This window comes from Sardina pilchardus, chromosome 18 (assembly GCF_963854185.1).
Source record: "Sardina pilchardus chromosome 18, fSarPil1.1, whole genome shotgun sequence".
Classification (NCBI taxonomy): Eukaryota; Metazoa; Chordata; class Actinopteri; order Clupeiformes; family Clupeidae; genus Sardina; species Sardina pilchardus.
The window spans coordinates 30,651,077-30,677,931 of NC_085011.1; the positions used below are offsets into that span (position 1 = coordinate 30,651,077).

General features: G+C 40.7%; 1 protein-coding gene across 8 annotated transcripts in view; it reads right to left on the bottom strand.

The window, feature by feature from the left end:
- The window catches only part of efemp1 (EGF containing fibulin extracellular matrix protein 1), a 67,279-nt gene that overhangs the window by 26,391 nt on the left and 14,033 nt on the right, over positions 1–26,855 (bottom strand). For 3 of the 8 annotated variants that reach the window (XR_009936282.1, XR_009936281.1, XM_062520255.1), the window contains exon 5: positions 15,414–15,487. The exons of the other annotated variants lie outside the window; for them this stretch is intronic. Coding sequence is in view for 1 of the 3 variants with exons in the window: in XM_062520255.1 (XP_062376239.1) it covers positions 15,414–15,487 (74 nt within the window). In the remaining 2 variants the exon portion in view is untranslated. The remainder of the gene's footprint in view (positions 1–15,413; positions 15,488–26,855) is intronic. 8 annotated transcript variants of the gene reach the window in all.

The window sequence follows — 26,855 nt, forward strand, 5'->3', positions numbered from 1 at the left end:
CCTACTCTTCATATGAAACTCACAACTCTAAATGAAGAGCTCTTTTCCAAAACGCTATAAATCCATTTTTGAAAACATTGTACTGTAACAAATCATGTTGTATTTACAGTAATTGTGTGTTTCAATTAATATCAATAAAAATGCAGTTGTTTTGTTTTTATTGAGTAAAGATAAGTTACTGTGACTAAACATAACCCAATACAGTTTCACTGAGATTACTTGAAAAACTAAATTTGAAAAATATATTTATGAAAATTCATTAGTAAAATGGTGGATATAGCGCTTTGGAAAAGACCTCTTCAAATGCCTAATCCTCTGCAGAGATCTAAGAAGATCCGTTACTCTGAAGTTTTTTTTTTTTTTTTTTTAATATGCATTGGCAGTTACGAAACAAAGAACCTTCTCACAAATTGAGCATTGTGTTTTCAATTGTTTTGCTGTAGTGTGTAATGATGTGTATAGTGTTTATATTTTTGAAAGCTTCAAGCTGCTCTTTTGGTTTTGGTTTTGAAGTGAGAAGGTGTGGTTGTGCTTATGTAGCTTTAGAAAAGGGTATTGTGTTTAGACATTGGGGAACATGGAGGAAACTAGGGATGCAACGGTTTTCAATAATTTATTGAACCGTTCGGTTTGGCCTGTTCGGTTCAATAGACTCACCTAAACCGCAATATTTCGGTATACGCGACATTAAACTTTTTATTTAATACAAGGTTATTGCGCGCGCGTAGCCTGGGAGCGATAGAAAGGAGTGCTTAGGACCCGGGGGATGCGTTTTCTCTGACTGTTCAGCTTGCCTCTCGTCAACCTTGCAACAACCAATCAGAATTTTACTGAATTTCCCAAGAGCCAATAAGCGCGTTGAAATGCAAATGAAGGAGTCATGTGAGAAGAGACAAACTTTACCGGCGGCTGCACGATCATGGCGACATTTGAAGTAGCCCACGAACAAGGCAAAAAGACCGTCATTAAACAAAGCACAGTGTGCATTGCAAGCACTGCTTCACAACGATCACCTAATAAAGGTAACACATCCAACATGTCGGCCCACTTGCGCCTTCATCACCCGGCTGTAACCTTAAGTGGAGCAGCACGGAGAGTTAGTTTGCCACCGAAAACCCAACCATCCATTGCTGCAGCCTTTCGACAACAATATTCCTATAATTCCCAAAGACATAACGAATACGACGGCGTATTAGGGCCACGTATATATACTTTGTAAAGACGCAAATTTGCCACTTTAAAAGGTCGAAAATTTGCCACATTATAAAGTCTGTGTGTAACAGTGTAACCGGTGGTTTCTGCCCTGCGTTGATTGCTCGCTAGAGTAGCCTAGAAAGCGTACGTGACGCCGACACAGCTGAGTGTATTCTCTTTTTGATAGTTTACTGGAAAATATTGTAGGGATGGGAGGTTATAGGAGATGGGGAGGCTGACATGTCATTCCAAACTCGGGTCATTTATTTTCCTGACGTTGTACATGCTAGGCTACGGGCAGCGGGAGGTGTCCACTCGAAAAACAATAAACTCACTGCTAAATCAGTCAATCGCTCGTCCACTCGTCAATCACACAACTCTCTCGCACACACACGCACACACACACACACACACACACACACACGACAGGAGACACAGGGGAAACAGACACTTTGTGAAGTGGCAAATTTGCCTCTTTCTTCTCGGAATATTGCCCCCCCCTGACAACAGGTTGCAATAATGTTCATTTCATTGTTCTAATATTTTTAATGCTGCACTGCACTTTTGTCTATGTTTACATTTTTTACGTTCATAAAAGAGGACAGGGCAGGCACTCCCAAATCAAATATCCATTTGAAACTACACATAATACTACCTCACCAATTATTTTGAGAAGATTTTCAGAATTGTTCACTACTTTTTTGAGGGTGTATAACAGTTAAGTATTTTCTTTAAATGTGTGAAGAACAGTGAGTTTATTAAATAAATAACTACACATTACTTTATGCTGCACTGCACTATGGATAACATTGCCTGTTTATGACAGAAGGCAATGATGGTGTTCTTTTCTTTTAATACATTTTTGTGATTCTGCTTCATCTGTGTCAGGCTATGCATTTAATATTTTCTCTGCAAGTGTAAGTAGAAGCACATTGTTGATTTGAAATAGAAAAGGCAAATATAGCCTCCTGTATGCTAGAGCCAAGATAATATTGATATATTGAAACCGAACCGTTACCGTGGCCCAAAAACCGTGATACAAACCGAACCGTGGCAAAACTGTACCGTTGCATCCCTAGAGGAAACGTTTGTGAAATGTGTTTTAGCATTTGAGAAAAACTGTAATTATTCAAGCATAAGGGGACAATAGATACCTCAGACTAATCTTATGGTAATAAATAAAATAGCATCTGAGCATGCTTTTGACAAAGCTGCATTCTAATCTGTTAACACCAGAGAACAAGGCAAAATACTCTGTTCCTCCATTCTATGTCATCTTTAAATTTGTGAAAGAATGAATAATGATATTATAAATATACAACTGCCATGTTTAACCAGTGTTGGTTGGCGATTTCACTGACTATCCAGCTAAACAATCTTATTTTTCAAAAGGGAAGTGACTTCACCACAGTGAAAAATAATAAGTGATCTCATCAGCACATACTCATTCATGACCATCTACAACGCTCTAGCGCCAAAACCACCGTGGAAAAAGAAATTACTATAACTAAGCTTAGCATCACAGATCATACAGTGGCAATCTCTCCTATCAACAGCCTGTCTCAGCTGGAGTGGAAATCGCCCCTCACAACTCACACACTCAGCCTTTGTTTAACTTAACTTTACACTGGCCAAGTGAAAGCCATGATGACTCACAGGATTCAGTTTTACTCCCTCCATTTGGGTACTGCCCCTCAGTGCCTACTGCTTTGGTTTGGCCTCCAGATTTCCTCTGTAGAACGGTGAGTAAGCATGCAGTAAGCACCATTTGATACCCTGAGGTTTCTTCATTAACAATTTCTATGAAGACAAACCAAACTCTGCACTAAGCACTAAATACAGCATGTTGAGCAGTTGCTGTAGAGGGAAACTCCCTCAAAAAGGTCTCAGTGAAGATGAATGTGTTGGGAATTCACACAAGCAAGCTTCCCATTCGGTTAGCTTTTTGCAGGATGAAGTTACTAAAGAAAATTGGTCTTTTCATGTGACTTTTAAACCTTTTTTTCTTCTCAAACAACTGCTACTCTGTTCCATAATTGTGCTGACTCAGTCCTTGCACAAGCATTCCTTACAGAGGCTTTTCTACCATTACATATCTGCTTACCAACTGTGTGGCTGTTCCCTAATAGAAATGAAATACTCACATTTAACAGTATGCATTTCAATAAATAGAATGGCATCTGTGTGCTGTCAAAAACAAGTCATGTTTGAGTATCACTTGCAGACTTACAGGCAATCTTGTGAGATTTTATGGTCATGTTCTAACCCTGGAGGACCAGCAAATATGGGTTAGTGATCCAGGGAACACTCTATGGTGATTGTTCATTAAGTGTATGGTAAAGGATCGGGGAGAACATTGGGAAAAATGTGGCCCATTACAGTAGGTGGAAGAATGATGAATTAAGAATTAAAGTCATGGAGCAAGTGACTAGTTCTAAAGGTGACTCATCCTTTTACTCCTGTAATCCAACAGAATGGGAAAAAATCAACTCTACGGTCTGATGGGAGTGCATACAATCACTATAAAACACACTGCATGTACCATCAAACACACACATATGAGCACACACTGTACACTGAAAAAGACAGCAAGCAGACATAAACACACATTCATACATGTGGAAAGAGAGAGAGAGATATTTTGTTGCAAGTTTCAACATCAGGCATATAATGGCAATAGTTCAGAAAGGTGACCGTGCCAAGTTTAATGTGAGGGTAAATTGAAATGTGGTGGGCCTTGGAAATTAAAATCAGATTTTTTAATTAGAATTTCTTGAACTGTATTGCTACACAAGTGAGCACTGTTACTACATCTTTTAGAGGGGTAACTTACAAGGTGACCTTTGAGATTTTTTGGTAAACTTTACTTGACGGGTTTGTTCATAACATATTCATAACATCTGTCATGAATTGCATATGAAGCATTCATGACTGTTTCATGAAACAAGACTCAACATTCATACCAACCCTTTCATGAATGTGGAAGACAAAACGTCAAAAACTTCGTCAAATAAAAGTCCAACAATCGCAAAGTAGCATTGCTGTCTTTTTTGTTTTAGCCAACCTGATCATGTCACATATAGTCAACAGGGAAGTCCAGGAGAATTTATTTTTTTGTTTGTCTGTCTGTTTATTTTATGATAGTAACCTCTGAAGAATGAATAATTGTCTACACCAATGGCTGTATAGATATATAAAACAGGAATGTCCAACCTTTCAGAGGTCCACAGATGGTCAGTAGTTCACTTCAGTATGATGAATACTTCACAACTTGTATAGTAAAGGGACATTTGAAGTAGACTTCATAAAATATTCATGAGATGTTTACAAACGCTTGAGAGGATTCATAATACCCTGTATATGGATTACTAGATTGTTGGACTTTTATTTTGACAAGTTTTCATCGTTTTGTCTTCCACATTCATGAAAGGGTTGGTACGAATGTTGAGTCATGTTTCATGAATCAGTCATGAATGCTTCATGTGCAGTTCATGACAGCTGTTATGAATGTGTTATGAATGAACCCGTCAAGTAAAGTGTTACCGATTTTTTCAACTCGGGTCCTATTTTTAGATGTTTACATTCAATATTCAAGGTTCATGTATTGTTACACCACAATCTGAGTGTAGGAGGAGAGTATAAGGCTGATAGACAGAAAATGATCTGTGAATGAAATGATCAAATACATTCAAAGACAACATAGAAAATAGCCTTTCTTGACATTGTACATGGCCGAGCTCAAGCCTGAATTCAGGCACCATGCCTGAACTCTATCAGGACTGAGAGTAGCAATCTTGTGTTTGCGCTCCTCTTACAGTTCTATAGAAACCGAACATATGAGTGTTATGAACAAGGTCATCATGCCAAACGTTTTGGGGCATCTAAGAGGAAAGAGGTGTTGTGCTTTTTTCACCGCCTGAACAGTGTGCATGTCCCAGATGAGGTCCTGTTTTCTGTGATAGTAGAGTTCACACCCCTCCAGCAACTTAAACAATCGCTAGAGTCAGTTTCCCACAACTATCTGCACAACATGCCAGCATGAGACTTCAATTACTTCCATAATCTTGTTTAACAATGAAATCCAGCTTCACTTTCTAAGTATACTGTAGATGACAATCATATGGTAGCCCAAGGGAATACTCAGTGGAACTTATGGAACAACATCTGAGGCGCAAAACAACTAACTGGCGACAGACACTGGAGCCTCGAGTCAGACTTTTAGCCATGTGTTGAAGGCATAGACATATTGTAATGTCAATGAATTGAAAACGAATGTTTAAATTAGTTTTTTGTTTTATTATTCAAGTCGCACTGGCTAGAATGGCGAGATTATTTACAAGTTTACAACGGTGCAAGGATCCGGTTCGGTGCACAGAACTAGCCTATACATGTACCGTTTTTTAAAAACTTTAGGAAGTTTGCAGAGTGAGAACTCTAATCCAGCTGTTGCAGGTATGAGGACGAAGCATGTGTGTTGGGTAGACGTGGCGGCGGTAAATAGGAGTAATGTGTGATGATGATCTGACTGCTGTACTCAGATTTTTGCTGGTTTTAAATCTTCCGGCAGTGGGTCGCACAACTCGCGTCACTGACAGCTCCACCCATGTCTCAGCAAAGCCGTCTCATAGCCGGTTCGCATTCACACTGCAGTCGAGCCGGCGATATGTGTACCCCCAGAGGAGGACAATTGCCAGCGTAAAATACCTCGCCAATTAGCCGGCTCCAGTCTGAACGCTCAGGACTAGCCGCCTAATCGCCGGCGAAATTGATCATGTGAAAGCGGCTAGTGATAGGTAAAATGTCCATGCATGTTCCATACGTGCATCACTTCTGGCCAGCTGTGACTCAATTGTCTGTCTATATTCACATTAGACCACTTTGTCACCACTGGATGCATCACGGAACATCACCTAGTAGTCAATGCAATCAAAACAATCTCTCCAATTGGCCAGACTGACAGTGAGTCGTCTTGACAGCAGGTACACCTTGCTTCATTCCTTTGGATGCAAGTTTTCAGTATTGCAGATGGCCTTGTATTGTTCACTAAGTGCCTGTTCTGTATCAGTTAGTTCCTAAATAATGTCACACCAAGCATTGCTGATGATGAAGCACACACCTCTCTTCCCTTGCCTTCTCCCAATATTCCTCTTGACCTGGCCACTCGATACACAAAAAACACGGCGGCATGATCTGGTATAGTCAACAATCAAGTCTCTGTGAAGCATACTGCATGCAGCTCAAACAGTTTATTATCCAAAGACTGAACATTGGCTATTGGCATGCCACCTCAGCCTCACTAGCACCACATCCCTTCTCCCCGTCAACTCCGGTTTCTCCATGGTAACACTGTAATATCCTGGGGTGCGTTCCCAAAAGCATAGTTAGCAACTACAGTATGTAAGCAACATACATGGTTGGAGCTAACTGTAACTCTAACCCTAACAAGTGTTTCCCAAAACCATAGCTCCAATGAACATTCAAATACACTGTCATATAGTTAGTTTGAATCTTTTTTATCAAACATGTTTGATATTATCGGAAGTCTTTTCAGTCATGGCTCATGCAAATAGTGACGTGAACATTAAAAACCAATAGTTACCTCGCTCCAACACGATACAGGAAGGGGCAATATAGGCGACAGCTGTAGCTTATATGATTATTTGTTATTTCATTTCTTGTAAATTATTAGTCTAATTATTCTACGTGACAGAACAGCTCTATATCTGTTAGGGATGTCACACATGAAACAATGCTGCAGAAACGCAAAAAAATGACTTTGATATGAGTAGGCTATCGTATATGAGTTCCTCGGTTCCTCACCAGGGGCCTCATTTATAAACGATGCGTACGCACAAAAGAATGTGTACGCCTCGTTCTACGCAAGCTTTGGTATTTATAAAAAGTGAACTTGACGGTAAGATGTGCGCACCTGCACGCAAGCTCTGACCCATGCGTACGCACAAAAAAGGGAAAAGCAGAAAGTGCAACCTCAGGAGGAAACAGGTACAACGACCCGAAATTGGTTCAATAACGAAGTTTAACACAAACATAACATCGCGCAATGACGCGCATCAATGACTTAACTGCCTTAACCTAATCCTGTTTAAAATCTGAAATGTGGTTGATTGTTGTTTCGTGCGCCCGTCAAAAATTCCATCTTATTTGATGCGAGAAAGACTATGCCTATGTTGATAGGCTATGTATGTTTTGTTAATTATCCACTTATGGCTTTCATGCATGTTGTGTTATTTGACAATAATACATCAAGGCTCAAACATGTTGCTTGTTAGCTTGCAAATGGTAGGCTATATACAGTAAGAGAGATTTGCCAAGAGGTACACGCCCGAATCATGCTATCCCAGTCTCGCTGCAAGTGCTGACTTGCATCGGCTTTCTTGCCACTGGCTGAATCGAGAACTGGCTGACCGGACTGGGATAGCCAACCTTCAGCCGAATTTTGCCATACGTGTTAGGAGGTGTAACTGCATCACCAAACTACATCAACTTTCCTTACACGGTGAACAGGCAAACAAAAACGCAGCAAAGTCTAATTTCCCAAATGTGATCCGTGCTATTGACTGCAATCATATTGAGTATAGAACGCCCATAAGTATTGAGCTCGGAGTGAAAATAAATGTGCCTTTGTTAACAGGAAGCATTTTCATTCCCTCAATGTGCAAGTTATATATGTGACACGGACATGTTGCTCACAAATGTTGTCGCCCGGTGGCCTGATTCATATTGAGACATACTGTAGCAGCGTTGGGCGCAGACTGAATGCTGGAGCTGTGCGCAATGGTGGCTTCTACTGTAGGTGCGGGCGAATCGTGTTTAAATCCTGTGCGTAATGCTGCATTCCAGACCTCATCCAAACGAGTGGGAGGTGGGACCTACCCTATCTGAAAGGTTCTACCTCCCACTTCAAAGCGTTTCAAGCATTTTGGAGTGGGAGGTTTAGAAAACATGGGTGACCGCCGTAACGTTAGCATATCGTCGTAACGTTAGCATATTAGGCTAGGCTAACGTTACTTATACGTTATAACGTTACTTTCACAATACGTTGTATTCTTTGTTGACACAATTTTAAGTCATAATATGACGAACAAGTTAATTACTGTGTCTTAAACAACCCTACCCTAAAGTTTATAGCGTATTCCTTGAAGTTACCTCTCACGGAGCATGTCTCCATGGGCGCCGCCATAATCCTCCCACTCCATTTTGTTGAGGTCGGGGCAGGTTGAGCTCCTACGAGTTCGCAAGTAGGAGCTCCCACTTCGACAGGCGTTCCAGTGCATCTTTCGTAGTTGGAGGTAGGATAAATCCCACATCCCACTAGTTTGAATGCTGTCTGGAATGCACCATAAATCCTAAAAGAATTTGTAACAATTTTTCGACCATTTCTAAACATTCAACCCTTTACTCATTCAAGTTATGTTGTAGGTGACAGTGGATATCCGCTGAAACGGTGGTTGCTCACGCCATTTATGAACCCACAAACAGTCAATGAAGTTGCGTTTTTTATCTTTCCTGCTGTTTTTGGCATGTTGTCCACAGACATCAATATTCATTAAGGGCGTTTCGCTGAATATTTATAGGCAATGGGTGTGTCTTGAGGTACGCACAGGTGCCGCAAATGTAGAGTAGAGCTTGATTTATAAAGGGAAATTGGCGTGGAACGTGCGTGCACACGGTTTTATAAATCAGAATATTTCTGTGCGCACGCACTTTCTGAGTTCTGAGCGCACGCCATCTTCTGGCGTACATCCTGCGCACAGAAGTTTTATAAATGAGGCCCCAGGCTGTGCAATTTGCACAAAGATGTAATCCTCTTCTTCACTGAGATTAACTCCCACAGGCCAAACATCTGGCAGACATGAACTGGCTTGCTATGTTGGCCTACCTTTACGATATCTTTGATAGGATCAACTACCTTAACACCTCTCTCCAGGGCAGAGTGCCACGTCTTTTCGGCACACAAGCTAGTGTCTGGGTCCAGTATAAAACTGGACTTGTGGTGTGCTCGTGTTGAATGTGAGCTCCCCGTAGCTTCTGGGTACAGAGGCCATCCAGAACCTGGAGTGTGTTCATGTGGAGACACCACACACTGCTAATGCACATGACTACCCAACTATAGCTGGACGCGCCTGTTGTCAGGATTTGATGGTGCGCCATCACAGCAACCGCAGAACTCTCTGAGATGTCGGAATATCTCCAATGGGCAAGTGCCAGCCAGGTGGCATAAGACATTCGTGTTTTATACATCTTCCCTTCCTTCCTCGGTGCTCGTCGTCACTGATCTACATACAGTAGGTACGGGTTGAGAATGCACGTTTTGCCGCGGCAATCCCGCAGAGATCCCGTAGGCTGTCAAGGCGACTTTTTTCGAGGCTACGGCAATGTACCCAAACAACCACCAGGTGGCAGAAAGTTTCAACTGCATTTAATGATTAATGTAACAATTAATCATTAATGTTACAAGACCGTATATCCGTCAATATAGTCGTCTCCTTTAATCTCATTTAATAATTAAAATGAAGGTGATGACTGGCGAAATTAATCAAAAGATGTTTCAAAAAAACATTGTTGAAATGAATGAAAATGGTTTTAGAAAATAGCTTACAGCAGGGCTCAACATTAGCTTTTAAAAGTGGTTGCCAACTGGGCAACCAGGCATGAGGTTTTGGTTGCCAAATACAAAAAAATGGTTGCCCCATTATAAAAGGCCTGTTATTTTTCTCTGTGCACTAAAACAAGGCATATCTTTAATGTCTTGGATACATACTACAGTATGTTTAATGTGGTGTGTAGGGCTAATTGAGTGCACATTGGTTGTGTGTACAGTAGGTGTAATTTAACAAACATATTCCTCTATGGCCAATGACAACTTTCCCCAATTTACAGACTCCAGACCCCAAAACTCCAGCGCCACCAACAGGTCAAAATGTATACATTTTTCAACAACATTAATGCAAGTAGCTCTGCAATGCTTTGACCTATCAAGCTGAAACTTGTTTAGAGGATTAAGGTAAAAGTATTGACCCCACCCACCTATTAACAAGACTATACCATTCAGGCTTTAGCGCCACCAGCAGGACAAGGTCAAAAACGTTCAAAAAGTTTCACAGGTCACAAATTTCATCCGATACTCACCAAAATTTGCAGAGACCATCTTCAGACCAAGACTTATAATTGCATTGCTTTATGGAACAATTGACGGAAGTGCTCGCCTGTAACAGCCAATCCAAACTGGCGGCGAAGCCGCCACACAGGAAGTGAACCTATATCTTAGCAAGGCGTATCAAGACCAAACTTAGAACATGGGCTCAGAACCCAATTAAGAGAAGCCTCAATAACTTTGGTGCCCTTTGACAACTGTGGGGGCGCTATAGTAACAGGAAGTAGGCTCATCTTTCAGCAATGCTTTCACGTATCGAAACTAAACTTGGTATATGGACTTGGGACCCCACCCTGAGGACGCACAATACATTTGGTGTACTCTGACCACTAGGGGTGCTATAATTAGGAAGACTTTCTCGTATCATCACCAAACTTGGTACGTGGACTTGTGAGCACATCCTGAGGACCTACACTAAATTTGGTGACATTTGAACACTAAGGGCGCTATAATAACTAAAACTTTCACCTATCGAAACCAAACACGGACTCGGGACTACATCCTGTGGACGCACAATAATTGATCACAAGGGGCACTATAATAAACAACACTTTCTCATATTGACACCAAACTTGGTACATGACCTTATTAGCACATCCCAAGGACACACAATAAATGTGTTATGCTTTGACCACTAGGGGGGCGCTATAATCACAGGAAGTCAGCTGATTTTTCAATAGTGTTTTCATTTCTCTTTCTCTCAAACCCAGACACAAGCACGCAAACCCTCCTCTATGGTGGTCGAAGGGTGGGGTTCCCAAGGACACACACACACACACACAAAAAAAATAGAAATTACTTCTGGCTATTTTCTTTACACACAGTACATCCATACTCTCTCTCTCAAACCTAGACACAAGCACACACACCTTCCTCTATGGTGGTCGTGGGGAGGGGGGGGGGGTTTCCTTTGCACACGCCCACTCTCCCATTCCAAAGCTTGGCCCCCCCATTGCTGCTTGCTGATTTTTCCCTAGTGAAGCTGCAATGACCCAAACAACCACCAGGTAGCACTTGTGAGCAGGGTTAGGAATGTCGGTTTAACGGATCTCGATGGGATCATGTTAACTGGGGATAGATAGATTGATAGATAGATACTTTATTGAAAATTCAAGGATAAACCATAGATAAACAAATAGCACGTCATCACGAGCAGGCAGTTTTATCTAATTTACTGAGATGTGACTGTGATTCGACAAATAGTCAATCATAAAACCACAAGCCTACTTCTGCGCGATACAGAAGTCTGCGCGAACATAATGTTATATGTGACCTTCCACGGCGAAATCAGTCACACTGTTCAAATTTTCAAAATCATAGTTATTAAGTTTTCACGAAGGGGCATAATCAACCTTCAAAACGATGCCTATATCTAATGAACTGAACGTCATATTACTGAAATATAAACATTCAAAGGAGTTGAGTTCATCCTGTCATGCCAAGAGAAAAATGGAGAAATCTGCCTCCGAAGTTAACCGTCGGCTCAACACTCACGAACGCTTTGTAAGGTCGCCACTATTTTAAGATTTACGGTACTCACGACACAGCACACGCATAGCTTGGTGGTTGTCAATGAGTGCATTTACCGTAAAAATTGTAATAGAGCGGCAAAAACGAGCCGCTTCTAACTTCCTGTTGGAATTGAATTTCTCACCTCAAGAAACTCACGTTTTTAGACTAGAAAAGGTACGTTTTTCGGCGAAATGTGCAGACCGTACAGTGCAGACCTCCCACTGTTTGATAACACAATACAAATATCTACGATTTTAGCACAAGTAACATAAATGGTAATTTTTCTCAGAAACGCCTGTTGCGACAAGCGACTGGTTTTGCCGTGGAGAGTCACATATGGTATTGATGCATCCATAATACAATTGACAAAAATGAACCTTATTTCTGCGATCAATTGAAGACCAGTTATTGCTCCACAGCCCTAAGTTCATGTTGATTTGGGAGAGTGCAGCCTGCAGCTCATACTGATTTGGGGAAAGATAGCTCCCTTCGGTAGACCAAAGAAACGTCAGCATAGTGGTTCAGCTGTGTCGCGTCAGTACATTGCGTGCGTGGCCAAGGTTCTCATCTCACCCTTCCATGTCACTTTTAAGTAAAAGGAGGCATAAGCTACCACACATAACAATGGATTAGACCCTAAATATATTTAATTACTTTACATCAAGTGGCCAGGAACACAACATCAGTTTAAATAATAGCTCCACGGCATTACAAGGTTATTTCCACGTTTCACTGTAGTCAAAAACAAAAGAATGTTGATTGCATACGGGGTTAGAACCTGCAATGATCCGATGACAAGTCACCTGCTTTAGCCACTGCACTAATGACTGATATGAATGATGTGTGGGTTTGTACATTCCATAATAGAAGCTCACCAAAACGCAAACCAACACGCAAATTAACGTAACACAAGTAGCAAGGTAACACAAGTAGCAAGAATGAGCCCAACAGGGGAGTCTGTCTTTTTAATTTATTTTAGCCTGCAGTAAAGCGCAATCATTGAGTCATTGCTCCACAGCCCTAAGTTCGTGTTGATTTGGGAGAGTGCAGCCGGCAGCTTCGGTAGACTACGGAAACGAAAGCACAGTGGTTCAGCTGTTTCGCGTCAGTACATTATGTGTGCGGCCAAGGTTCGCATCTCACCCTTCCTTGTCCCTTTTGAGTAAAGGAGGCATACCACACATAACAATGGATTAGACCCTAAATATATCTAATTACTTTACATTGAGTGGCCAGGAACACTAGGCTACATCAGTTTAAATAATAGCTCCACGGCATTACAAGGTTATTTCCTCGTTTCACTGTAGTCAGAAACAAAAGCATGTTGATTGCATACGGGGTTAGAACCTGCAATGATTCGATAACAAGTCACCTGCTTTAGCCACTGCACTAAGGACTAAGTGCTTTGCCATATTGCGTGGAATTTACTAAGCTGTCACTTCAGGTTACAGCGCTCATCAAAGCCCGTCCTTGCCGCTAATTGCGTGCCCACAGCTGAACCACAAGCGCTATCAATAAGCAGCGACATAGCCTTCCACTTAAGGCAAGACACGGCAGGAATAAACATAGTTTTGCTTCGGTTTGCCAACTTATCATGTATTCTTTCACACTACTTCAACAACTATTCCATTACCTTTTGTCTGATCACACCTGTATATTTCTTCTAAATTTGCCAAAAGTTAGCATTCTAACGCGTCATAAACTACCGCGACTGTGATACAAAACATATCATGCGTGGTGTCGTTGGAAAGCTGTGTTTCTCCTGCATGACGTTATGCCATCCAAATATGGACACTTAGTATCCACAAGCAATCGCGAAAGTTCAAAGAGTGTGGACTGAGAATGTATGTCATTTGCTGTGTTTCAAGGCTTCTCAATTTTTTTTTTTTTTTTTTTTGTCATTTGTCATTTTGTTGTCTCAGCCTATGTAATGTAGCACCTATGTACACCAAGCTTTTCAGTTATCAGTATTCTGAAGAAATTTACAGTTGGATATTGGATGTGAGAAGAAAAAAAATAGTGTTCCTACAGTGCATTTCTATTAATGTGTGAAATGAATGTCCCACACTGGGAATACTGCAGCTGAAGAAGACTTGAAGAAGAATCTGTCTGTTCACATTTTTCTACCAGCCATTGATAAGTTGATTACATTTCTATATTAACATGTTGTATTAAAGAAAATATAGGCTAGAAAATAACTCTTTGTTTGTGCTGTAAAGTGGTTAGAAGAAATTAAATCGGAATCGGCTAAAATCGGTATCAGCAGGTCAAATTCTATGAAAAATCGGAAATCGGAATCAGCCAAAAAATTGCAATCGGTGCATCTCTGACTGGTATACATGAAATGTGGGTTTGTAGGCCTACATTCGATAATAGAACCTCACCAAAACACAAATCAACACGCAAATTAACGTAAGGTAACACAAGTAGCAATAATGAGCCCAACAGGGGAGTCGGTCTTTTAATTTATAGTAGCCTGCAGTCAAGCGCAATCATTGAGTCACAAGAAAAACATCAACTTAGCGATTTTTGGTTGGGCGCTTGTGATTTTTGGTTAGGCGCTCCTGACACTGATGACATCACTAACCGCAACTCCCAAGGTAGCCTACGCCACAGGTGTGACTGCCCAGTCCTTGTTTGCAATTGAGAGTTTGAGAGTTTGAACTACTTTTTCTAGAAACAACAAATCCAGGGAACTTTCAAGGTTGCGATGCAAGTTAGCAAACGAGGCTTTCTAGAAACGCAGCCCAGAACAGTGAATGCTGAATGCTTAGACAATGCTGTGCAGAGAATTAGACAAATAGGCTAAATTGGCTTTAGTATTCCTCATTGGTGTTTTCTCTCCATGTTTGATGATGACAAATAACGATACATTTATCTTACATTGCACTATACCGTGCAAGAGCGCTTCAAGTGAGACGCGAACCTCGAATCCTCATGTCAAAGTCTGCAACACTACCTATTGAGCTATTGCAGACACGAAAACATGCAGTTTCTTTGCCAGATGCTTTGAATGAATCTGTATGAAAGCACGTAGCCTACATTCGCAAGAGCAGAAACAATTTAATTTAATTTAGGCCTACAATGAGACGTTACATTTAGTTTACATGCAGTGGTGGTTTTGATATCGGTGGCGTTATTGTATCCCTTAGTTGCAATGCAATTATTCCCTCGCATGACAGCTGTAACCGCACATAGGCCTACATTTCATTACATCGCGACGTGAAATGCCACTAAAAGCGGTTTGTAAATATGTCTTAGTGAGTTAGGAGTCTTCTCAAATTATTTTAAGCTGTCCTAGGCTATGCCTCATGAATTACTTTTAGTGAAAAAAATTAGGAGTCCTAAAACGCTAAAGTGCTACCGCGGACTGTACTTCCACCTCGTGGCGGTAAGTTGTAATACAGTTGTAATACATTTCACGCAGGGCGTGGATCACGCAAAGCGTGAGAGAAACGGCCATCACATTTCAACACCTACTGTATATCTACGGGATAAACAATAAGCACGTCATTACGAGCAGGCTTTTTACCTTATTTACTGCAGATGTGAGTCTGATTTGACAAATACAGATGGTACGGGTTGAGAATGCTCCTTTCTTTGCCGCTATCCAAAGAGAAATTACAGAATTACATTCATGAGGAAATACGTCAGATTACGGAACTATTGGCCCCGGCAGTGGCGCAACTGGCTGGGGCACCTGCACCGTACGCTGGCGACCCGGGTTCGATTCCCGCCCCGTGGTCCTTTCCAGATCCCACCCCGACTCTCTCCCACTCACTTCCTGTCATTCTCTCTACTGTCCTGTCCAAATAAAGGCATAAAAAGCCCAAAAAATAATCTAAAAAAAAAAAAAAAAAAAAGATTACGGAACTATTAGCCTATAGACTCAATAAGACTCAATAACTCAATAAGACTTGTTTGCATAGTGCTAATCATCCTCACCATTGTCAAACTCTCGAATGAAACATAAAGTGTTATTTCAATCTGCTGCTTCTGTCAATGGCAATTTTGAACTATGACAAATAGTTTGTTAGTTCATGCTTGTCTTTTTCGAAGTGCAGAGCCATGCGAACATTTTCAGAGTGCCAGACTGAATTAATAAACACCCGAAAATGATCATGGACCTGGAACAAAGACGAAGCCTAACCTAGTCTGGTTTCAATAACATAGTAGCCAGGATTTTATGCCGCATTTTACAGGTTACCGTGGCTACTTTCTAAAACAATTTTCATTCACTTATACCTTTGGAGGGAGAAGCATCTTCTACCTTGGAGGGAGGGAGATAGAGAGGGCAATAGGCTATGCTGAGCAGGCATAGGCCCGAGAAGTAATTAAAATGTATAAGTGAAAGATGTTCTCAGTTTTGCAAATTTTGTATGTTTGCGAAAAAAAAGAGCTCTATTTTTTCTACATTTTAAGTTAACTTCTATGTGAGTTCATGCATTTACAGAAGTTCAGCATTCACACACACATTTTCTCACACAACTACACGCATGCAGGCGAATTTCGAACATTCTGAAAAGCGCATATGCGATCAAACATGATTGCGCATTCCTCCATGAGTTGCCTAAACAGCCAGCCTACTGCTCAGCATCACAAATCAAACAACTAATACAGTAGGCCTACCCATATGAAAAAGAAACAGCAAAAACTTATAATGGTCTTATATGGGACAAGCTTCCAATCTATATGGAAAAGAAATAGGCAAATCGTACACAATTTTACCATGACAGTGAAACCATTATAAGATCCTTAGTAAATCTGTGTATGACATTGTATGTGGAAAAATAGAAAGGGGCCACTTTCAAGAGTAAATCATACAAGTTTTGTATATAAAACACATTGTTGGCAGTATAAGCTTTTTCTATTTCTTTTTCATATGGGTAGCCTACTAAAAGATGCAGGGGGAAAAGAGAGGGGGGGGAGGCAGTTGTCCTCAATGCCGCATACAGTAGGCGTTACTTGAGAATGGCCATTTCCCTCACGCGTTGCCTGATTCACGCTCTGCGTGAAATGTATTACAGCTGTATTACAACTTACCGCCACGAGGTGGCAGTACAGTCCGCTGTAGCATTGCTGCGGTGTGATTGATACTGTAGCCCAGTTCTACTCATTCGGCCAGGAAGCAACCTCTAAGTGGCCCAGCCCATATAGTATATTCCGGAGCTTTCGGAAATGCCTTTTTATTGTTTTGTTTTTTCGGGTGTTTGTAAATTCAGTCTGGCACTCTGAAAATGTTCGCAAGGCTCTGCACTTCGAAAAAGACGAGCATGAACTAACAAACTATTTGTCATAGGCCTAGTTCAAAATTGCCATTAACACAAGCAGCAGATTGAAATAACACTTTATGTTTCATTCGAGAGTTTGACAACGGTGAGAATGATAATGCAAACAAGTTTTATTGAGTTAGACTACGTCTATAATAGTTCCGTAATCTGACGTAGGCTATTTCCTCATGAATGTAATTCTGTAATTTCTCTTTGGATAGCTATCTATCTATCCAATGGCGTCAGTTTAGTTTTCAACAACGCTATTTTACAGCTTGGTTTGGTTTGAAGTGCTGGGGACATACTTTTTATATGATCTTAACGATGTTGAGGACTGTTGCGTTTCTGACTCTGCTGCGCCGTTGCCGCCAGAACCAGTTTTAAACGCACAGGCCTACTAGGCTATATTTAGGTTACTTTATCAGCTTCGTACTTAATGGCTCATTCCGAGGAGAATGAAGGCTAGTTCGCTGGCTTCTATCGTGTCCTCAGGACTCGGCTCGCCCAAAACAAACGAAACCAGAGCCAGAGTGATGCTGAAATTGCGTAGGCCTACCGGTCTGTGTCCCAAGTAGTTCATTCTAACTCCACGAAAATTACCACCGCTGGTAGGCTTTAGACCTACTTTCTCGGGGGGCAGAGACCTTTTTCAAGGTGGTCTAGGCCCTCTATGAAATACAGTAGCCAAAGCATAAATCTTTTAATCGTAGTTCCGTGGGCTATTCGAATTTGCACTCAGCAGAGTGGCGGGAGCAGTGAATCTAAATATTGGTCGTTTATCGAAGAACAGTAGCCTACCATGCCTTACCATTATCTTTGATATTTCAGTGCATGTTTTTGAATATTTTAACAGTTGCCAAAAATAAAAGGGATTCAGTCAGTCGAGTTTATTTGATATTCGCAGCATACACTTGAAACGCACGATCAAAACTTCTGACATGCATACTGACGACTGTCCCTCAGAGTCTAATGCTCTGTCAAACTCAGACTCTCACATGAATGATGTAGCCTATACGTTTCTTAATGATTGTCGACATGTTTCTTTCGGGGGAAACACATCCGGCATGGTCCAGCAACATATCGTTATAGTCATTAATTCACCACATGAATTCACCGCCCTGTCAAGCGGCCATGTATTAATAAGAAATTTAATTTTCAGTTGTCAAAAGTGGTGGGGACAAAATCTGTGATAACAAAAAGTGTTAAAATGACGCCTATCTATCTATCTATCTATCTATCTATCTAACGTTCGGTTTCACTTGCGCAAAAAGACGAGCTTCAACTTTGCGAGATTGGTTCCCACTGTCAACTCAAATTGGTGAGGGTTCTGTTACATCTGCGATCAAGTGATTTGAAACATAGAAATTATTATAACGATTAGACTAGTCTAGTCTTTGACTTTTGAGTCGTTTTCCAAGCATATATGCCGTGCCGACTAAGGCATTCCATTCAGATGGCTACCACAAAGCGATTCTAATAGGGCTCCGAAATGGGCAGCAGCAGCGCCATTGAGAGCCATTAAGTGTTGGAAGCGAACTGTACCATCCCCCCTCTGTGAGCTGACCTCTGTGCCTTAGTCACGAATTAAAAAATCTTTTGTATAGGCTATACAGTGGGCAACAGTGAGCCTACTCCTTTTCGGCTTTCGGAAACAGCAGCATCATTTTCGCCGGGGACCGGGTAGCATACATGTCTCCACCACTTTTTATGACGAACTTTTTTGTCCACACCACTTTTTAAATGTTTATCAATTCATCAAAAAAGTTGGTGCCCACCAGTGATGCGCGGGTATGTGTCTGAACGGCCCGCCCCGCCGTTTACAACTAACTCGACCGCAACTCGGACTGCAAAAAAATATTATTGAAAGGTCCCAGAGAATGGATGAATTGAGTATTGCACTGTGTTCTCTGATGTTAAAATAGTACATATTCAACTTTGATTTAAAAAATTTAGGCTGGGTATTGAAATGGTCTGTTTGACTAAATGGCGCCCTCTTTGGCAACCCCAATTGAACTTCAATGGCTTTGCGAGGTCTGACATCACAAGCAAGCAGTTTTGCTGAATCACCCATTTTTTAGTGTCTATTTCTAAGTTCAAGATTTCCATATGAAGGAGGGCACAACCATGCCTCATGTTCATGATAGCTCTTTGATTATGCACAACCTCTCATAATTCATGAAAACCAAGAAAAAAATTATTTCCATTCTCTGGGACCTTTGAAATAGCCTACTGTATCCGACCCGCTTCCCGACCCGCTTATTGTAAAAATTAGTCTAACTTAGTCGTAGCGTCTTTGAGCTACGCAAAACTGGTATCTCACATGCATGTAAAACAATATAGCCTAGGCCTAATTATCTATAGCCCAGTGATTGCTCAGAATTTGGGAAACATGCGTTTAGTCAACTTTTTTTTTGTTCCGTGTCAGCATTCATCCAAAAATTAGGCTATTTGACTCAACATTGAACATAATTAGCCTAAGGATTTTCCTATAGGCTACAAATTCTGTTTCAGCTGTTCCTCACATGAATGCCTTGAGGCTCCCAAGCATGAAATGCAGGCATAGAATATTACAGTATTACTATTAAGAAACTCTTTATTAACGTCTTCATCAATGGACCAAAACCAAAATCAAAACCAAAACCCCGATTGAGTGCGTCATTGCTCCGCGATTATAAATTGCGGCGAGATGAAACCTTTATTGCACGAAAGAGCAGACGTGGGGCTTTCCAACGAGCCACTTTATAAGTTGCGCAAGGACGCACATTGCATGCTCATACCAATTGTAGGCTATATGCCTTGATGGCATTAAATTAAGAAGTATTTCCTGATTGGGGGAACTTTTAGTTTATTTTTCTTTCAGTCCATGGTTCCACCATTCGATCTTTCTGCAAATTATCAGACTTGAGAAGCACGCATCGCATCGGCAACTTCGCTGCTCAGTAGCCGAATTTTCTGTCGAGGAGGCCAGCAGTTCGAGAAAAAAGTTGCAGATCATAGACAAAGAAAGCAAATGCTCTGAGAACAGAACACAACTGCATGTCAAGTGTAGCCGAGGGTCTGTCTACGCAGAAACAACAAGTGCATTTCTACATGTTCGTGACAAAATGTGGGGAATAGAATCGCGTTTCAGTGGGAATGCTGCAAATTATGTTTTTCTCTTCTAAAGACAATTATGTACGATAGGCCTATAAATGACAAAAAATTAACGGCATATTTTTTTTTACCGACCCGACCAAACATGACCCGAATATCATTAAAAATATTTTAATATAACCGAGTCGAGAAAAAGAAGACTAGCCTATATGCAAACATGTTATGTGCAAATCTAACAACTGAGATGCATCCCCTGTAATCATTATAGGTCAAAAAAGACAAGTAGAACACACAAACAACCATAGGATTCATGAGGTCATATCCTTTTGAATAAATTAAGTCATCGTTAATGCTACGGGGCAAACATGTGTTTCTTAGCGTCGTGAAACTTTCTTCTGTGAACTGAAAGTCCGATCAAACTTCATTCAAAGGCAGTCCATAATTCAACGAATTTCTAACGAAAAAGTCCTAACTTTTATAATAGGCCCAAATAATAGAATATTTAAATAGACAAGATGTGTGTGGTGCGTCGAAAAATGGGACATTCTATTTTTAATTGTTTCCCGCCTGATCAAAACCGAATTATTTATGCAAAAGTGAAACGTTCGTAATTCATTCTCCCTCCTTCGCTTTCGGTTCGGAATGAAACAGCATAAGAGAACATAAACCATATAGTTTCTCCTGTAGGCCTATTATATTTTACAAATTTGACAACAGCCAGCTTACATTTCAAATAAACATATAGCCTAATATGGCAAGAGGTTTGTGGTGCGTCGGAAAATGGGACATTTTATTTGTAATTGTTTCCCGCATTTAGAGTCAAGAATAACATTCGTGAACCATTTTGTTTTGTTGCCAGCATAAAAACAAGCGTACCATCGGCCTATCCGCACATTTGAAATAAAATCTATGAATTGACCCAAAAACAAGAACACAAGTTGCGCTTCGGACATAGGCTTATGCTTTTAGTGGAAACTGGCCTTGTGACCTCATGAAACCATTAGTGATAGCAAAACAAACCTAAACGAAACAGCCAGATGCCTCTTCATACAATAGGCTAACAGAAGACACCTTCATAAACAATAACAAGCTTCCTGAGACTAGGCTATGAAATCGTGAAACTAGGCTATGAAAGGCAGAAAAGATGTTCAGCTTGCTTCAGGATTTAATTCACTTTTGGATTGTTTGGCTAGTGGTAAATGCCGACATTCCTAACCCTGCTCAGAAGTGCCACCTGGTGGTTGTTTGGGTCATTGCAGCTTCACTTGGGAAAAATAAATGAAATACACGTGATTCACACGTGAGGTCTCATGAGAATCTCACGTGAAAGCGGCCAATGTCAACCAACACTAAAGACCATTAAGGGGCGGAGCAAGATACGTCATGAGAAGCCACTTCCTGGAACCCGAATCGCAAGAGGGGGGGGTCAAAATCCCCCTTTATGCAGAGCAGAGGCAGCAACTGTTCCATTGAAGTCTATGGACATAGATCAGAATTTCAAGTATATGCTAAGATCTCAATTCTCTAGAGTTAGGAATGTGAATTTTGGGCACGGTTTCATGACCCTCAACCCCTTCTGACCACTTCAGGTACATTTTAAAGGTAGGGTATGGAATTAGCTTTTTTGGCCATTTTTGCAAAATCACTTGAAATCCTATTCCTACAGTGGGTACGGGTTGAGAATGCACCTTCTCCCGCGGGACTCCCGAAGAGATCCCGCAGGCCGTCAAGCCGATTTTTTTCGAGGCTAAGGCAATGTACCCAAACAACCACCAGGTGGCAGAAAGTTTCATCCCGCATTTCGACTGCATTTAATGATGAAGACCGCATAGGCTATCCGTCAATAGTCGACCCCTTAATCTCATTTAATCATTACAATGAAGGTGATGACTGGCGAAATTATTCAAACGACGTTTCAATGAACCATTGTTGAAATGAATGAAAATGGTTATAGAAAATCACCTACAGCCTAACGCCGACACAGCTGATTCTTTGATTGATTAAGCTGTTTTGATGTAGGGGATGGGTAAACTGGCGCGCTACAAACATGCTACCAATCAAATGTAATATTAGTAGGACTAGCCTACTTAGATACTTTAGTCATAGGCAACGTTGCCATGTTAATTTGGGCTAGAAGTGCTTGCTTGTGGCGCTCCTGTCCGCTGTTTCTCCCGAATTGTGTGGCAAATTTGTCAACAATCAGCTTAAATGTCAAATCATATTTATTTCTCTTTGTCGCCATGGTATTGGGGGAAACGCGGAGAAACGAGATGGTCAGTCCTCGTATTTTTTCTTCGCGTTTCGTTTTAAGACATGTAATAGTTAAAGTCTTCTTCCGTATTGAACAGATACGGGACGCTCTTTGTTCCGTGTTTTAAGGAACTACTCAATGCCCACACACTACAATGAAAAACACACAAAGAAAACACTAAACATATAGCCTACAACCTAATGACACTTTAATGCAGCGTTTCTCATACTATGGGCCGCGAAACGTGGAGACTGCTGCTGGTCCGCGAGACATGGAGTGAAATTAAGTCCGGTGCTTCATCTGATAATTTGCTGCGCAATTGACCAAGCAACTGCAGACCGACAGAAAAAGAAAGCAAAAGTTGCTGATATCGGGAGGAAATGCTTGCTAATTTGATGTGTTTAAACATAGAGCCATACAATTAGGTGTGTCTGTTATTATGATAATTTTCGAGCATAACTGCGGCCAAGTTGGTAGATACGGATGCCTGCTCTTCAGAGCCATCACCCCAAAGGAGCACTACAGAGCCTGGTGCAAAACCACCAACTGGGATGGATCGAAGGGCAAGCAAGCACTGCCACACAACGTGAAGGCCTTTGTGTTGTCAACACTAAACAGAAAGTTTCCTACGATGGGGAGAAGTGGCCGCAAGGACTGCATCGATAAGATCAACGAATGCCTTCGCAAGCCCCGAAACCCCGGCGATACATTTTCTTTCCTTTAATTCAAGAAAAAATTGTTTATCTGAAGAACTTTTCCGAGGTTGTCTTGTCTACCAAATCCTAAACTTAAATAGCGTAAACATTTTATCTTATGAAAAAACTCTTAGGGGGAACAGTTAGGCAGCCCTTCCTCCATATCGTAGTAGGCCTAAAGGCAATTTATTAGAGGGGTCAAAAAAACTCATATAAAGTTAAAAAAAAAAAAAAAAAAAACTCATAAAGTAGGCTAGCCTGCTACTTTTTCCAGACTAAATGTGTCACTTTAGTGATTGGCTCTTTCAAATGCAAATTAGGTGGATGGGCTTTTGAATGGGCCTGCTGCAGGTGAGAGGACAAATCCTAAGAATTTATTGTTTTTAGAAAGTGCCATTATCATGGTCATATTCTCTTAGAACATAGGCTATATATTTGAAAACGAGTTGATTAAAGGTTTCTAATGGTGTTTCTATAATATGATAAAAGCAGAGATTGAGATGTGTGTTTGGAACAGTTTTTCAAATCCCCCGGGGGGTATTTAGACTCCAGGGTGTTAAGCACTCATTCACAACTGTCTCATCGCTAAATGCTCTCTTGTGTTGCGTGATCACACAAGTATAGCCTACCTGTCGTAGTGTGCTTTTAATTTGATAGGCCTAATTATTATCTCCGCCAAGGAGGTTGTTTTCATCGGGGCTCAGTGTGAAAGGAACAGGTCAACCCCGCGATTAGGGGTGTGTGACTGATGACTTATTTGGCAAGGCTATCATTAGGCTTACTATGCATGGCTGTAGGCAGCTATGAGGCCACTGAGATCTGGACCTCATCGGTTTTGAGAGCTGGAAATACATGTGTTTGCTAAATATATTGTTGTGCATGTTGCGTTCGCGACTCGGGGAAGTGAAAGCAGTTCTGTATAGACATTGCAAGTTTTCATGGTGATCTGATTGTGAAAGCCGATTGGAAATACATAAGTTTAGAGCGAACGTTTCAACTATGTTTGCCTTGGTAGACAAAAACACTCAAATAAAACAATAGCCTAAAAAATAACTGTAGTGCGTAATGGACACGGCTCTATATCCTAAATAATTTTCGAGGTTCGCCATTTGGTAATATGACCTATCCTTACTGACAATAATTTTTTGGGCACGAATGAATGGGTTTGCCCTTCCGGGGAGAGCGCACGGCAGCTATTGTTATGTATGGAGCTGGCTTAACAAACTTTGTTAAGCCAGCTCTATATACAGTGGGTATAGTAAGTATTCACACCCATGCTAAAGTTGACTAAAAAGAGGAATATAAAATCATCTTTTGAGAATTGATTGTAATGCCTTAATTCAAAAAATGAGTAAAAATAAAACCGTTGAGGACACTAATTTTCTTTGTGATTGAAGAATGTATCGTAAATAGATACATGTTCTTCCTTAAATACAGGTTGCATAAGTATTCAACCCCTATGTTAAATTCCCATAGGAGCAGGAGGATTTTTTATATGTTTTTATTTTTAAAGGCCAGCTATTTCATGGATCCAGGATATTATGCATCCTGATAAAGTTCCCTTGGCCTTTGGAATTAAAATAGCCCCACATCATCACATACCCTTCACCATAGCTAGAGATTGGCATGGTGCTTTTTACAGTTAGCCAATTAGCCTGTTTGATGCTCATTGAGCTCAATGCAAATCAAACAGGCTAATAGGCTAACTGGAAAAAGCACCATGCCAATCTCTATCTATGGTGAAGGGTATGTGATGATGTGGGGCTATTTTAATTTCAAAGGCCAAGGGAACTTTATCAGGATGCATAATATCCTGGATCCATGAAATAGCTGGCCTTTAAAAATAAAAACATATAAAAAATCCTCCTGCTCCTATGGGAATTTAACATAGGGGTTGAATACTTATGCAACCTGTATTTAAGGAAGAACATTTATCTATTTACGATACATTCTCCAATCACAAAGACAATTAGTGTCCTTAGCGGTTTGATTTTTACTCATTTTTTGAATTAAGGCATTACAATCAATTCTCAAAAGATGATTTTATATTCCTCTTTTTAGTCAACTTTAGCATGGGTGTGAATACTTACTATACCCACTGTATATAGTATATATATATAGTAGCCTAATAATTAGGCTATGTGCCACGTCCGATTTCGCAAGTGGTGTAGTAGGCTACATTTTAAAATCGACAGCCGTCTGTGAGATCCATTTCATGAAGAGCAATTGTCTTGTGCGATCATTCCCCCTCCCCCACACTCGTCTAACCAGTTCACTACATTATAGCCTACCTATATGCGGCACTGAGGACACTTGAGCCCGACACTATGTCAATGTAAAAACATGTGTGAGTGTGCGCTGATGGAAGAAAAAGGTAATGTCCGCAACACTGATAATTGCTCCCGGTTTAATGAAAAAAATGCAACGTTTCCACCCTACTGGGTCTTCATCAGGCAAATGTTGAACACATTTGTGAAAGGGTCATATAAAGGTCCAACAATCACCTGACCTGGGGCTTTTTGGACATTTGGGACAGTCCTTCTCTAAAAATTGTATTTTCTAAAAATTGAATTTTTTTCATTTGTTTCTTCTTTGTTTTTTTCATTTTATTCTTTATTATTATGTAATTAATTATACCTTTATGCAATGCTATCTACCCCTCAAGGCTGTAAGCCCTTTCTGACAAATCTGTTTATACTGGATACTTGTAACTCTGATTGAGTGATTAGTGGGGCTACCAGGCCTAGTGAAACAGGGAGGTAACATTGTGGGTCAGGTGATTGTTGGACCTTTATATGACCCTTTCACAAATGTGTTCACCATTTGCCTGATGAAGACCCAGTAGGGTCGAAACGTTGCATTTTTTTCATTAAACCGGGAGCAATTATCAGTGTTGCGGACATTACCTTTTTCTTCCATATTACTCTACATTTGTCCTGCACCTGCAAGGTGGGATGTGCACACAGCTACTCTCCTTGAGTGTGCGCTGAACCACGAATTCACATATTAACTTTTCTTTTCAGCAGACATCGCAAACATAAAAAAAATCGCAAAACAGAAAATCTTTCATTTTTTTTAATAAAACGATGCCTTTTCTCTTGATGGGTTCCGTCTTCGAGTGGGGCTTGAACCCCGATCGCTGGCGTACGATTCTCATGCTTCAACCAGTTGCGCCACAGCTCGACTGTAATCACTGCTATGCTTTATTCGCGTCATGGACTTGAAACGCCGATCAAAAGTTCTGACATGTTAAACTGACGTTAGTTATTAATTCACCACATGATAAAATGCTGTCATATACAGCGCCCTCCACAATTATTGGCACCCCTGGTTAAGATGTGTTAAAAGCCTTAAAATAAATACATTTTTTATTTTAGAAGCATACTCTCCCACAGAAAATTGTAGAAAAATTTAACCTTTAACTCAAGAGAATTTTAAGGTGGGAAGAAAATCCCTGACTGAGAAATAATTATTCTTCATAAAATCACCTGTTCCACAATTATTGGCACCCCTAACAATTCCTAGGAAATAAATGTAATTAAAGTATTTCTGTCATTTCTACAGTAGTTTACAAAGTCCATCAGAGTATGTAGGAACATTTAATTAGTAATTCTTAACATCCTGTTTCCCTGGGCTATCAATATGACGTGACACAGAGGCTATTT